This window comes from Mustelus asterias, chromosome 9, assembly GCF_964213995.1.
Source record: "Mustelus asterias chromosome 9, sMusAst1.hap1.1, whole genome shotgun sequence".
Taxonomy (NCBI): domain Eukaryota; kingdom Metazoa; phylum Chordata; class Chondrichthyes; order Carcharhiniformes; family Triakidae; genus Mustelus; species Mustelus asterias.
Window position 1 is genome coordinate 30,950,133 of NC_135809.1, and position 15,389 is coordinate 30,965,521.

Consider the following 15,389-nt stretch of genomic DNA (forward strand, 5'->3'; position numbering starts at 1 on the left):
AGCCTCGGGCGACCGTGTGGAGTTTGCACATTCTCCCCGGTTTCCTCCGGGTGCTCTGGTTTCCTTCCACAGTCCAAAGATGTGTGGGTTAGGTTGATCGGTCATGCTAAATTGCCCCTTAGTGTCAGGGGGATTAGCAGGGTAAATATGTGGAGTTATGGGGAGAGGGCCTGGGTGAATTGTTGTCAGTGCAAGCACAATGGGCCAAATGGCACTGTAGGGATTCTATGGTCATTGTATGGTCACCAAAACTGCTGCCTGCTTCATGTATTTGATACTTATAATTGATGTAGTCTTTCAGATATGCATAGACACACATCGTGTTTGCTTAAACGCTGGAGTACGAACTTTTAAAAAAAATCTGAGATTAAGTGAGCTAGCAAGGTAGAAAACTCACGACCACTTTAACATTAGATTTTTGTAACTGTCATAAGAATATTTCAGCAAAAATTCCAAAAAGCTACATTTGGGAGTCTTCCTCCTTGAACTGCCTAATATTAAGACACGAATAAATAAAAGTCAGTCTTACAATACATACATTACTTATGTTTATTAACTCTTTCATAGGCCAATTTGCACTTTGGGATAATGTGCCCATTAGTCGCTTCCTGTGCTCATTTCCAGAATGCCACAGCACAGCTGCCAATGTGCGATGACACAGAAATGCAACACTTTTCCATCTACAGTGTAAAATGACAGTAACATTTAATTACAATCGTAAACTGTTTTCCATATGTGCAGTACCACATATGTTTTCAGGACCTTTTTCATTCCTCTTGCCTGTGATATTTTAGAATTTGTTATCTCGAGTGAGTTCACAACTTTGTGCAGCAAAGTTAGGAATTCGCGCAAACATGTTAAATCAGCAAGCTTAAAAAAAAATGCTGCCATGTTTAAGGTATTCTGTTGTTAAAAATAACTTTTCACTTCATTCACGAAACTGCTGCAGTGCTCCAGAAAACTACCCTGCTAAGTAACGGCTGCAACTGTCCCAAAAGGTGGGCAGACAATGGAAGCTTAGGAAAAGTTTAAACTTAATTCTTCATTTCAACATCCGGCAAATCACCAACATAGTTTGAGCATAATTTGAATCTCTGGAGCTGAGGTATTCTTTCACCTTCCTCTTCCATTAGACTTATGGTCTTATCTGGGGTGAAGGGAGAAGCAATCTACAAACTCAATGAGAAAGATTAAAATATCTGACAAATTCCAATAAAATAAATTACTTCAGAGATATTTTGTTCACGTATAAACCTAGGAGCTCAATGAGAGCAATGCTTTGTGATTGCCGCCATTTAAAATATTGTTGCTCATGTATTGTTCGATCAGCTTCAAGTGTACAAACACTCATCAATGGTACTACCTACCAGAATTTCTGTTTTCCTCACCAGAAAAATAAATTAGCTAACCCCAGTAAGGTTAAATTGGCATGGTATTTTGATGTGGCCATTATACCAATAGATTACTAGGAGTTGTTGCTATTAAATTGTGGATATTTCTTTCCGTACTGAGAAAAAGTGAAGGTTAGTTCTTGGTATCTGAATGCTGCAGGAAATTTAGAATACTGCTTTTTTTTAAAGCTTGCAAGTCTGAAATATCTTCTGCAATGACAGGAATGTTGGTTATCTGGTTGTCAGCGACGGATTCACTCTCACAGTCAGATAGCGAGCATAGCAGAGCATCATTTTCATAGGTAGGAAAGTAATACCTGCAAACAGAAACAATAAAATCAATGCATTAAATCATATTTAAACATGATATCTTAAATTAACAACTGTGGACCACATATTTTTCACAAAGTGGTGTTTTGAAGAAAGTGTTGCATGTAAAACCCATTTTGAAATAATATTAGTGATGGTGTATCACCACTAAACCATTGCAAGTTCTGTTGTTCAAGGGTTGTTAAATATTTAACATACATATGTGGAAATCCTAATAAGGCATGAAATGCTTTGCTCAATCTCGTATAGATAACCTGCCTTCATTGTAGTGCTCATTCATTCAAAGAAATTGATGAATAACAGAAATCCCTCAGCAACAGCAGGTTTAGTTAAAAAACACTTCGTTTATTTCAATACAGCTAAGTTACTGGAGCATTCCATCAACGTCAATATTCTGAAAGAACTATGTCCTTAACTGAACTTGATTTGATTTAGGCCAGCTGGACCAAATTTATGTGGGAAAATAAACATTATGATTAAACGCCTTGCAAAGAATTAGAATTTGTCAGTATATTATGTGAAACAGTGTCAAATGCTTTCCTGCAAATTTGATAGGGTATCGGGCAGATATGCAAATTCCTGGAAGGACTTTGGTACATTGATCAGACATAACTTGCTCCACTATCTTGGGTGAAATCTGCCCGAAAAAATGGCAGTGTGTTGCTTTCTCTCCAGTGAAACTGGTCGGTTTATTCTCCAGATTTCACCACACTGCCAAAACAAAAACAAGGGGGTATGATTCATGCCATCTTAGAGGGACAGGACCTAAATATGTCAGCAAAACTCAGCTACAGAGATTGAGACGCCGTCTTTAAAGGGTGCCCTGATCAAAACTGCAATAACCCTCCCCCACCCCACCACTGAGGCCTCTGAGGCTCCTCTCCCCACCCCCGATCCAGCATTCATTCCAACACCCCACCATCCTCCCACTGGAAATTCTTCCAGCTGCCAAGATGGGAATTGAACTCTCTAGAGAGGGCAGCAAGGTGGCACAGTGGTTAGCACTGTAGGGATTCTACAATTCCATGTCAGAGGGCAATTAGGTTTATGGAAGGAATTTACATAAAATGAGTCCAAAAAAAGCAGTGGAACAATAACAGATGAAATTTAACATGGATACTGCAGAAAGGCAGAGAAACAAAATGGTGCAAACGCTACACAAATGTTGTCAAAATCGTTAAGGGTGAAGTTAAAAAAACTTCGGGGCTCCAGTAAATCCAGCACGTTCTCCATCTTAGCGTAGCAACAATCAATAACATAAACATATTTCTGGACTATTTAGATGACAGAGTAGGAAACAAGTTGGTGGGTGTCATGCTCAGTCTGTGGAGAGCTCTGGTCAGATAGCATCTTTAATGTCATGTCCAGTTCTGGTCACTAAGAGAAATGAGGAATAAAATCTTGGATGGGGTTCAGAAAGCAGACACAACATTGATCCCCTGGCATCAGAGAGAACCAAGTTAAAGGGAGTGACTGGGGAAACTTGTTCTTGAGAGAAGGCAAATGGAGTTGATGCACAAAGATATAGGATAAAAACATTACAATCCATAAACCTAGAACATTTCTTCAAACATAAACCATGACAAAAGTTAAAAGGTCATATGATCAAACTAATGAAAGGCAAATTCAGGACAGATGCCAGGAAGATTTTTAGATCAAAAGTTATCAATACTTGGAGCATATTTCCAAATGAACAGGTGGAGATGAAAAACCTATCGACAGGAAGTCAAAGCTGCTCTTCCTGCCTCTCGCCACTCATCTACAGAGCCCTCACTCAGTGAGGGTTCAGGAGAGGGAAGTGGCAAGCAGGAGAGTTGGTGAGCAGGAGGTTTGGCAAGAGGATCTCAAGAGGGAAGGCTGGGGAGTCGCAGAGGCTGCAGAGGGTCAGTTAAGGAGCGGGTGAGAGGCCACGAGCTAGAAGGTTGGCAGTGAGAAGATGGGTTAGGGAACAGGAGAGGTTGGCAGCGAGAGAAAGGGTCACAGAGCAGGAGGGACTGCTCCAAAATGGCAACAATCAGGTCATATGACCCTATATCAAACCAACATGAAACAACTTTAAAATAAAAAATGCAACACTAAATGAGAATACAGGTCCCATTAAATGATTGACGTTAAAGTGAAACAACGTAAACAAAATGGGGCAACATAAAACAGGGACTTATTGTATTTGAATTTAACACTTACTGTGGCTGATCCCAGGCAGATCTGTCCAGCAGTGACATTATGTGGCTTGTTTCTGTCATATGACTTACAACCTCTGATTTTGAGCTAAATGTTTTCCCACACTCATTGCAACGACACTGATGAATTTCTCTTCTGATAAAATTCACTAATTTGACCTGCTGGTAGAAGTTTAAACCTGTGAAAAGTGAAAAAAATTGCTACTTGTCCAGTATGTTCAGGATGAAATACATTTCGGCTCCAAATGACAGGGCGGCACTGTGGCAAGCACTGATGCCTCATAACACCAGGGACTCGGGTTTGATTCTGGCCTTGGGTGACTGCCTGTGTAAAGTTTGTACGCTCTCCGTGTCTGCATGGGTTTCCTCCGGATGCTTCGGTTTCCTCCCACAGTCCAAAGATGTGCAGGCTAGGTGGATTGGTCATGCTCAATTTCCTCTTAGTGCCCAAAGATGTGTAGCTTGTATAGATGAACCATGGTAAATGCATGGAGTTATGGGAGAGCCTAGATGGGATGCTCTTTTGGAGAGTTGGTGCGGACTAAATGGGCCGGATGGCCTCTTTCTGCACTGTAGGGATTCTATGATGATTCTATGGAATGTTATGATGCATCTCAAATGCATCTGCAGTTGGAGCACTTTATTATAAGGTGACAAGGGACTTCCTCAGAATTTTGGAGATTGTACTTCAAGCGGAATGCAATGTTTCCTTTGGTTTCATACTTGGCAAAAACTGCCAGTAATATAAAAGTGTGTTTCATTAACAATGCAAATTATCGAAACTCCTAGGTAACACCAGCTGTGAAGAACTCACAATCAAGGCCAATCTTAACCTCACTCAACACACACTTTTAGCAGGCATCACTTGGTAAGTCAGGAACAGGAAGTGTTTTTTTTTCTCTTCTGCTCTGAGCCCACTAGTGCAGAGGTCATCTGTGCCACCTTGATTAATATCCCTGCTGAAACCAGATAACTCAGAAAAAAATCAAAGATTGAACTTTGGATTTTATCAGGCTGTGTCAGATTGAAAGATTTTTACTCATTTGGCCTAAAGGGGATTTTCAGGTTTATCTTATAATGCTGCCACAAAGTTAATTCTGGGCCATAGGAATGTGATTAGGACGAAGACTACCAGGCAATAGTTCAAAAAGAATTATGTTTCTCATATTCGAAGGGTGATTTAATCCCTGCCTGTCTATTTGGACAGTCAATTAAACTTTTCAGAACAATTCACTCACTTCGTCCCAGACTGGTCCCATAGTCTTGTGATTTTAATCTGCTGTCCTGCCAGGCCAGAAACTGGAAGAACCTTTCTGGAAAGATGCAGATTGAGCTGCAATTACACCACTGAAGCTTGGCTGCCATTTTAATCATGGGCCTGAGAAAGGAAGAGGTTATAGTTTATCTCATTAGGCCAACCTACAACAGGGAAAGAATTGTCTGATTTTAAACAAAATATTTATCTTTTGCTTTTTTTTTTGTTTATTCCTTTTTTCCATCTGAAAGGTTTTAGGTGCCACAAAGAGGATGTGCTGAGATTTACTGCTCAATGGTGGACAACTAAAAATTAGAGCACAGTAGGCAACTTATTGTTCCTTCCTTTACTGTTGGGAATCACTCACTGTCCACTGGACACCTGCACATGGCAACACATTTGAGGCCAGGAAGTTCATGTAGGAAAACTGTGGATGCAAACTGAAGTTCCACATTTCACAGGTTGCATCACCATGCCATCCCAATCAATAGCAGAAAATATCAAACCGATGAAATACGGAATAGTGTTTGCAAATATAATGGATTTAATATGTATACATACCCATTTCTGATTTCAATTTCAGAAGATCAAAGTGATGAGCTACCTATAAAACAGGACAGGCCGCTTAATGTCGAACAACATTAAAAAATACAACAGCAGTAAGAATAAAACTGCAACCACACCAACCCTAATAAAATGTAAATTATATTTACCAAGTTAAATGTGAATCTGTGTGATGTCAGAACAAATAATCTTTATCCATTTTTTCCAATCACATTTACAGTCATCTATTCAACATTATGTCGCATTTTACATACATAAGTAGGATATTTCTGGATTAGCGCTTCACGAATCCATGAATTATCACGACAGTTAAATATATTTATAGGTCAGATGTGTGTATTTTACAACAACCGATTAAAAACTATTACTTTTGGTGTTTAAGTGCTAAAGTTAACAGAAAATTACTTTGTGACAAAGTCTACAAAAAGGAGGTGGGATGGCAGGTCATAAAGATGATGGAACAAATTATTCCTTCAAATATTTGGGATACTATTTTAAATGGTAAACTTGGCAGATGGAATACTGCTTGTTGTGTGAAGTATATCTTAGGTGGTCACAGCTGCATGATTCATAACAAACTGTTGATCCTACAGATATAATTCGTTATGCCAAAGAGAGTGACTTCTACCAAATGTTCGGTTTTTGGTAAGAAAAATTGAGGAACTGATTATTTCTTAAATGAAGACTGCAGAAAGCTACAGTACAGAGGGATTTGGGCTTCCTCGTGCATAAATCACGAAAATCTAGCTCACAAGTTCAGCAGGTCATAGAGAAGGCAAATGGAATGTTAGCCTTTATTTCAAAGGAAATGGAGTATAAACATAGGGGAATCTTGCTGAAACTATACAAGGCACTAGTTAGACCACACCTGAAATACTGTGAAGAGCTTTGGTCCCCTTATCTAAGGAAATATATACTTGCATTGGAGGCAGTCCAGCGAAGGTTCACAAGGTTGATCCCGGTATGGAGGGATTTTCTTATGAGGAGAGGTTGAATAGGTTGGGCCTGCACTCACTGGAGTTTAGAAGAATGAGAAGTGACCTGACTGAGATAGATAGGATTTTCAAAGGGCTTGACAGGGTAGACGCTGAGAGGTTGTTTCCCATTGTGGGAAAGTCTAGGATCAGAGGACATTATCTCCGAATGGGGGGTTGCCCATTTAAGACAGAAATGAGGAGGAATTTATTCTTTCAGAGGAGAGTGAATCTGTGGAATCCTTTACTGTACAGGACTGTAGAGGCTGGGTTGTTATGAGTGTTCAAGGCTGAGACAGACAAACTTTTAATCAGGAAGGAAATCAAGGGTTATGTGGATAAGTCAGGAAAGTAGACTGATCATATCAGATCAGTCATGATCTCATCAAGTAGCGGCCTACTTCTGTTCCTACATTTTCTAGTCTTTAGAAGCTTAATTGAATGCTGTTAGTAACTCATTCTGAAATTTAGATGCACAAAATACATATGGAGAGAATCGGCCTTTCTTCAATGGTATCAATGAAGAATGCTGTGTAGGTCGTGCTGTTAATGACCCGGGGTGCAGACTGCCTGCCTGCAGGGAATCAACACAAATTAAGGACATTTTAAAGTTAATTGAAGAATGATATTTTCCATTAGCATTTCAAAAGCTAAAATGTGACTTTTAAATAATGGTATATTTTTTCTATTTTGGGGATTATTTTATTGAAGTACCCAACTGATCTTTCTAATATGTGATATGATCTAGAGTCTATTCGATGTACTGAAATGTGGATCCTCTCTCTGGCCATAACCTTGACAACATTTATAGATTAATGCCTGGGATCAGGGTTCTCCATGAATTTGTAACAGCAATCCTTAAGGACCATACTGAATGAGATTCCAAATCTGTCAAGAATTAAGCTATTATGCTGTGTTTGCAGGTGCAGTTGTAATTAGGTTGAAACTGTACAAGCTCTTTTCACTGCACCCTCACGTGCTAACAGATTTTCATCCCATAAATCTAAGGTGGATTTAAATCCAGCAAAATGAATATAACACTCCCAATTCTCTTCACTCTACCCCTCCTTCTAATCAGCTAGCTATCTTCTGTGTCAATATTAAAATTAATCATATTGACAGATGTATAATAATTTCATAAAATGATCTTATTAAATGTCAATGCAATGGAATTATTACAAATTTTTCGACAGGGATGAAATTGAATTGATGTTAATTTATACACACCTTAATGGTCATATTTAGCTCCCTTTTTAGTACTGTCTACCAGTTTTCTCAAGTGCTGTCTATTTTTCCTGTAGATATGCCATCCAGTTTCTTGACTGATGAAATAAGCAAATTTTATGAATGACCGATTCGTCGGGCCCAATGGCATGCTTATGCTCCTATGTCTTATGGTCTCATGGACCTCCAATTGAACAAATTACAAACAAGATTCCACTTAAAGTTTAATAGGGATCAGATCCAATGCAAATTAAACATGAATTGACAGGCAAATTAAAAGGCAAATTTCACTTTAGTCAACACGACAAAGAAACATCTTACTGTTACGAGCAGCCCCAGGTGAGGTTCCCCAAAAGTTGTTGATCCCTGCAAGACCCCTCAATTTGTCACCACCTGGCTGGGATACCCCACAATTGTTACAACCTGAATGAGATGGGATGACTGACTCTGTGTCTTTATTCAACCCACCCTCTCTGCAGGTAGCAACAATGTTTAATCTAACAAGGTTCCCTTTCCCTTGGATACCTTTTCCAGACCCAATAATTATGTTTAAAAAGAAGCCAATTTAACCAGGCTTTCTTGAGTTAAGAGTGTAAATTTATTAACTGCTAGAAAGGTAAAGAGAAATGGTCAAACACATATATTTACATTCATACGGATTAGAAGTAAGAATTGAGTCCAATAATAAGTAAATATAAATAAAAAGTTAAATGGAACAATCCTTGATTTGCGAGTAGGCGGTGATGTATTGTGGCTGTTACAGATTGATTCCAGTATCGTTGGCTTCTGTAGGCGAATAGCTGATTCTTCGATTCAGGTGTTCTGTGGTTTGGTAGGGCAATTTCAGTTATTTTTTTAAGCTGCGGTCCTTCTGCTGGCTGACTGACTTCCACAGTTTTTGGAGAGAGTTTTTAGATATTCCTGCAAAAGATGGCTATTTCCATTTTGCAGAGGCATTTCTTCTGTTACTGTATCTCACACCTACAGTGTGGAAAAGCTTCCAGCTGTTTTTCCTCACAGCATGCACATGCACACACATGCAGGGCAGACATAGGCAGACAGGCCTTTAGCCCCTTTCTTTGTATATTCCAAGAGGAAACCAGAATACACTAGTTCGTCCAGGCAATTATACCCAGGGTCTTCGAGATAGGCATTATATCCCTTTGTCTTTACCAGAGATGGTAATCAGTCTTTGGATGATTTTAAAGCATCTCATCTGGAAACACAGGGAGGGGTTCCATTGTCCCTTGGAGAATCACCCCGCAGCAATTCCTGCCAGTGGCTGACTGGACATTCTCAGCCATCTTTGGGGTTTGTGTCCATTTTAAAATATACAAATCAGTTATTTTAAAAGTCCAATACTCCTGTGTATAATTCCATTGTTTCTTCATCTTCATTGTGTCACTTACACAACCACAACCATGCCCATCACTCCTCCCCAGACATACGTAGCATTGTGCAGCTGCACAGTTACACAATATGCTGCCCTTTATTCATGAAGGGTAAGTCAGGAGTCCTATCCTTGATTTCACATGTACAATTATCATCAGCAATGCAATTCTATGTAACTTCTCTCCCTTGGGGAATGACAGTCTGGACAATGCAATATTCCAGAGTTCCTTTTCAATCAGCCAACTAAGTCACAGTTTTACCACTGCTGGGGAAACACCCAGCCCTTTAGCTCATAAAATCTCATAGCTACTCACAGCTTTCCAGATTTTAGATCTTTTTTGCAAGCTTGCACACTACTCCAAGAGCTCCTGTCTCCTTTTTTGTCAAATTGAAAATCTGACCTCTTCCTGAAAAGGGTATCTTCTTCTCACAAGAATTGTGTTCATTTTTCAATCTCCGTCTGCTTTTTCTTTGTGTCTGCATCCATGTACTAATTACCTTCACCCTCCAGATCATATGATCACAGTCGTCCTTTATATCTGCCAGCCATACAGCTTCTTTCTCAACTCCCTTCCTTGTGCAAATTGTTTTCAGGTCAAGAATCATCAGGTACCATGCACAAGTATTTCTTGTTATCAAGTAAATGGCTATTGATCCCTTTTCAATGATACAAGTCTTAAAAGTCCTTGTCAAACATTCTTAAAACAATTAAAGATGCAAATAGTAGTTTGGCAGTACAGAACTTGAGTATTGTTGAAAAAAGATGATTTTGTTGCCATTTTTGTCTTGCACTCATCAGGACAATCACAAAAATACCAATCTCAGGGGAAACAACGACTTCATACTTCATGAGAAGAGAGTAATGATAGAATGGCAAGTGAACTCGGATTGGTAGAGGCATCACCTTGGAGAATGCACCAGTTGATGATGATTGACAGTTAACCGCCAAGCATTTGGTGAAGCTACAACACAGGATGACAGGCGTGCCAAACAGTATATATAATAAATAAGACAGAGCTAAGCAATTCCATAACCAATGGATCAGTTCTAAACTCTGCAGTCCTGCCACATCCAGCCGTGAATGGTGATGGATAATTAAAGACTTCATTGCTCTAATTGTTACCTTTCACACAACAGCCCCAGGAAGTAAAACTTGATAGGCTAAACATCCATCTTCTGTACTGTACTATTTTATAAGTGGGGCATATGGAAGTGAAATCTGCCAGGAATCTGGGCCTTGGCTTCCTTGTTCACGTTGGAAGGGGACATTGATCTTCAATGGGGAAAGGAAATCCTGTTCCGCTTGCTAAGTAGGTGTCTGAATTTTCCATAATTCCTCATCATGATTCTATAGAACTTTGGGTGGTAATCTGGGAGTGAACTCTCTCGTACATGCCATTCCAATGTTACTTTTAGTTTTGTACATTGGATTATGTGACTGAGAAGCAAATTGTTTGATGCTCTTTCCAGTCAGAAATTGTGTATTGCAGTGAAAAAGACAATGAATAGATAATACCTTTAAAAATGTGTATCATAAAAGTTGGTGGTTAACCAGATCAAATACATATTGCTTCATCTAAATCAAAGCTGAGATTGTTTATTTTTTTCTTCAAGGAAATACAGTAGCTCATTTTCACAACATAAATTAAATGTGGTTAGAAGAAACCACCATTGCACATTTATATCGTTTCTCTCCCCCAAAAATTGGTGATTTGATTTAAAAAAGACATGTTCAGACTATTGGGTAATGTCACTAGGGGAATGTAATAAAATCCCATGGGTTATGTGGTGTTTTCATTTGTTAATCGGATCAGTTACATATTCCATGCTGTGCTTTTACTGAGTTTTACCTTCATGTGAAGTTGCAGTTTTTCAGTTGTATCTTGTGCTTTCTCACAGAAGAGACAAACAGCACACACTGGAGGGCCTTGCCAATCAGACCAATCACTGTAAAAATAATGTAAAAATAAAGCTACAGAAAATGACAACATATTTGTTAAATGCAATAGTCCATAATGGCTCAATATAACAATCTACTCTTGTTCCTAATGCTCTGATTAAATACCACCCGAACTGTCTAATGCATCATAACAGGATGACAACTGGAGCCCAATACAAGGTATTAGCTAGTTGCAATTATTTATGGTACTTGCATGATTTAATTCATAGTGAAACACGTCCCAAGAATCCACTTTACTTTTGAACATGTATCTATTTCATGTCTTTCATTGTTAGGCGTAACAAAAATCAAGGTCACAGATAAAAACAATACAAGAGGAGAAAGAAGAAACTGCAAATGGTAATCTTATTGCTAAGTTTATGGAGACTAACCTGAGAAGTATTTTGTACCATTTTAACCATAACAACTACAAGAAACTACAAAGGGTTGTGAATCACCCAAACCAGCCTCCCATCCATTGACTCGGTCAACACTTCCTCGGAAAAGTAGCCAGCATAATCAAGGATCCCACTCACCCCAGACATACTCTCTTCCACCTTCTTCCGTCGGGAAGATGATGCAAAAGTCTGAGATCATGTAGCAACCGACTCAAGAATAGTTTCTTCCCTGCTGCCATCAGACTTTTGAATGGACCTACCTTACATTAAGTTGATCTTTCTCTACACCCTAGCTGTGACTGCAACACAATATTCTGCACCCTCTCCTTTCCTTCGCCCTTATGTATTCTATGAACGGTATGCTTTGTCTGTATAGCGCGCAAGAAACAATACTTTCCACTGTATACCAATACATGTGACAATAATAAATCAAATCAAACAAACTGGTTGCCAATTTGGCTTCAGAACAAATAAAACTAAAGCTTATTATCCAAAAATTTAGTAATTTTATGGACAAGCTCGTAGCCTGGAAAAAAGTCTTTGACATTTTACTGCCTTTGATTGGTTATAATTTTAGTCTCACTGACAGACTTCTTGTGACATATCTAGTGAGCTGCTGAATGAGAAATAGGACTTTCTTGCAAAAAGGAATCATGACAAAGATTTCCTTTTGTGCACCCATCTATTCCTTTCTCTCCAGAAAGGCGATCCCAGTTCTCCACTAATGCTCCTCTTGAGCCAGCCACTAGAAATCAAGGGACTGCTGACTCTCCGAATCTTTATCCTTGCGTTCTCTTGATGCCTCCCAACATAATGACTAGCAAGTAGTAGAGTGGTCATGATACTGGACAATTGAAACCAGAGGTCATGAATTCAAGTTGTGAAATTGAATTTGTGCACCAACACTAGTAACCATCAAAACATCTGGACTGTCATGAAAAAACCCTCGCTGGTTCATTGCCATCTTCCAGGGAAAGAAGTCTATCACTCCTACATAGTCTGACCTGCAAGTGACTACAGTAATTCTTGATGCCCACTCAAATGTCCTAGCAAGCCACTCAGCTGAAATGTGACAAGTGGTGTTCCCCAGGGATCTATATTGGAGCGCCAGAGCAGAGCAGAGGTTTAGTACTCTGTGATGAGTGGTTCCCTTCCTGATCCTTTAAAGTCTTTATTTGTCCAATGATTACTATAATTTTCTGTGCTAGACTGCAGAGAAACCTCTTTTTTGTGTTAGAATTAATGTATTGTAAAGCCAGGAAAAATAGTGCATTGGTGGCAACTCCACACCAGCGTCCTCTCACTACCTCTCACTACAGGGGGAGAATGTTGCTAGGCTTTCAATCCTCTTGATGACTAGAACACAAACACAAGAGATGCTTATACTTAAATCAAACCCTCATACTTTCATCAGGAACATTAGAACTGCTGGGCTGTAGCGATATCTCAACATTTTATTCAAATCTAATTAATCTATGATCCATACAGTAAAACTTGACATACTATTTATCTTGCCAATGATACCCTTTCCCACAGAGCCATCACCTGGAACCCATAACTTATTCAAATGCAAAGCTACTCATAGCTTGCTGAACCAGGTATTTTGAGTATTATATTCAGCGATGGAAATTTCTGACATGTCCCACTACAGTTCCTCCATGTTAGATTTTGGGCAAGAGATGCAGGCTGGATGTGAAGTACTTTCTTTAATGCAGTGAGTGGTAACAACTTGAAACTCGCTGTCTACGAGGATGATGGAAGGGGAGACGATGAATGATTTCAAAAGGAAATTGAATGGGCACTTCAGGGAGATAAACTTAAGAGGGCTACAGGGAATGTTGGTGCAGAGGAATGAGACTAATTTGATTCTCCTATAAAGAGCCGGCATAGAGTTGATGGACTGAATGGCCTCCTTGTTTTGCAAAGACTCTATTTTTGTATTGCCAACCAATTCAGTCAAATTCTAAGAACATCTTTTCCATATTACAATTGCCTTTGATTCTCCTGAATTCCTGCCATTCTGCAATTTTTTTACATGAGGGAATTTTAAAAATTTCACCACAATTACAAAAATTGCTTCTGCCAATAATAAGCATACAAATGTACTCGAGTGCCAGGCATGCGTGTTGTCCTGACAGTATGTGAATTGCAACTGAATGAAAATGAATTTATTGCAAACTGCCCCATTACTGCTTGATGCTGAAAAATCACTACGAAATTGCTCTGAAGTATCATGGTGACATCATTTTCTGCGACATGAATTGGGGAAGTTTAAAAAGCTTATAAACACCAGGAAAATTGGAGGTACAGATCATGAGGGGTGGAGTTTGATATAATCGCCGTTGATGGTTTTCATCGGCAATGCGCTCACGCAACACAAATTTCTTTTGACAGAAATACAAAATAGCTCACCAAGATGAGAAAGGTGGAAAAGAAATGAAAGCTACAAAGCTATCACTGAGTCAATAATATGTAGCATGTGAAGCAGCTCATAAACACAACAAATGTAACTGTCAGGGCTTGTCAACATTCCACCAGCTCCAAGTGTATTCTGTGCCATGGCATGCTGTTAGTGAGATGACACTGTGCAGAGAGAGAAACAAGCTAACATCATTCATTATTTTTTTTCCTCTATTGGCTGATGAAGGAGAGGAATGAGTCAAGAGTCAGAAAGCAATCTCTTCTTCACTCTCTGTTTTCCTCATGAACAGATCTGAACATCAGTTACTAATTTTCAGACTGATTGAATTAAAAAATGTTCTTAATGGTATCAAAAATAAATAGGTGGAGTAAGGCTGCAGATGGGAAGTATAAACTTCAGTCTTGTGGTGTATGACTTAATATGAATCACAAGACTACATTAGTGCTTTGTAATTTCCTCCCAGTTCCTTTGATTTATTTGCAAAACAAAGTTAATTTACTCACCGAGAACATGCACAAAGTGATAATGGCAGCATTTTGAAACCTTAAAACCACTTACTCATCTTGCTCTTCTATCATTTCTCTGTCATCTTCAGACTGAACCTCCTCCCAGTTCTTCCCAAGCTCCTAGAATAATTAAACAATAGTTTTCCCAGATGTGAGGAGAAATCAGAAGTGTTCTTGTTTATTTGGTTAACAGACCATTCCTTTAGAATCTTACTGATATGTTGAGCTGGTTGCACAGTTTTAAGCCACAAAACTGCTAAAAACTGCATTATAACACAAGTAGCCCAACTCTTTAGCTTCAAATTTGTAAGTTTTCTGTTGTATATACTTTCTTCAGATTATTTTACATAATAAATGGAAATATACTTCATAGTACAGCGAATTATTTTGACATGAGCAGTCAGCTCAGTTTTAGGTAACCAACATGAGCTCCTTAGGTTACTGTCCTTGGCCCAACCACCTTCAGCTGCTTCAATGACCTTCCTACCATCATGAGGTCAGAAGTGGAAATGTTTGCTAATGATTGCACAATGTTCAGCATGGAAAATGATCTTCATGATTGTATTGAATAGTGGAGCAAGCTAGATGGGCTGAATAGCTTAGTCCTGTTCCTATTAAGACTATTCTGGAAGTATAACAGGGCAGTCCGGTGTAAGGGAAGGGTTTATCAATCTGACTTGAATTATGTTATTTCTTCATCTCTCTTTATGTTGTAATAATGTTGATTTATAGCCATTATAGATAGGATAGTATGACTCATAAATTACAATATGTTAAAATAGTTACAAGCGTACAGAAATGCTAAGATGATAAC

At 38.9% G+C, this 15,389-nt stretch overlaps 1 protein-coding gene across 2 annotated transcripts in view; it reads right to left on the reverse strand.

The window, feature by feature from the left end:
- Window positions 1-535: 535 nt before the first annotated feature.
- znf277 (zinc finger protein 277) overlaps window positions 536-15,389 on the reverse strand; it is a 49,729-nt gene continuing 34,875 nt past the window's right edge. For both annotated transcript variants that reach the window (XM_078219902.1, XM_078219903.1), the window contains 5 exons: window positions 14,628-14,695; window positions 11,161-11,257; window positions 5,718-5,760; window positions 3,906-4,080; window positions 536-1,708 (listed from right to left, as the gene is read on the reverse strand). In XM_078219902.1, coding sequence (XP_078076028.1) covers window positions 1,525-1,708; window positions 3,906-4,080; window positions 5,718-5,760; window positions 11,161-11,257; window positions 14,628-14,695 — 567 coding nt within the window. In that variant the 3' untranslated portion in view covers window positions 536-1,524. The remainder of the gene's footprint in view (window positions 1,709-3,905; window positions 4,081-5,717; window positions 5,761-11,160; window positions 11,258-14,627; window positions 14,696-15,389) is intronic.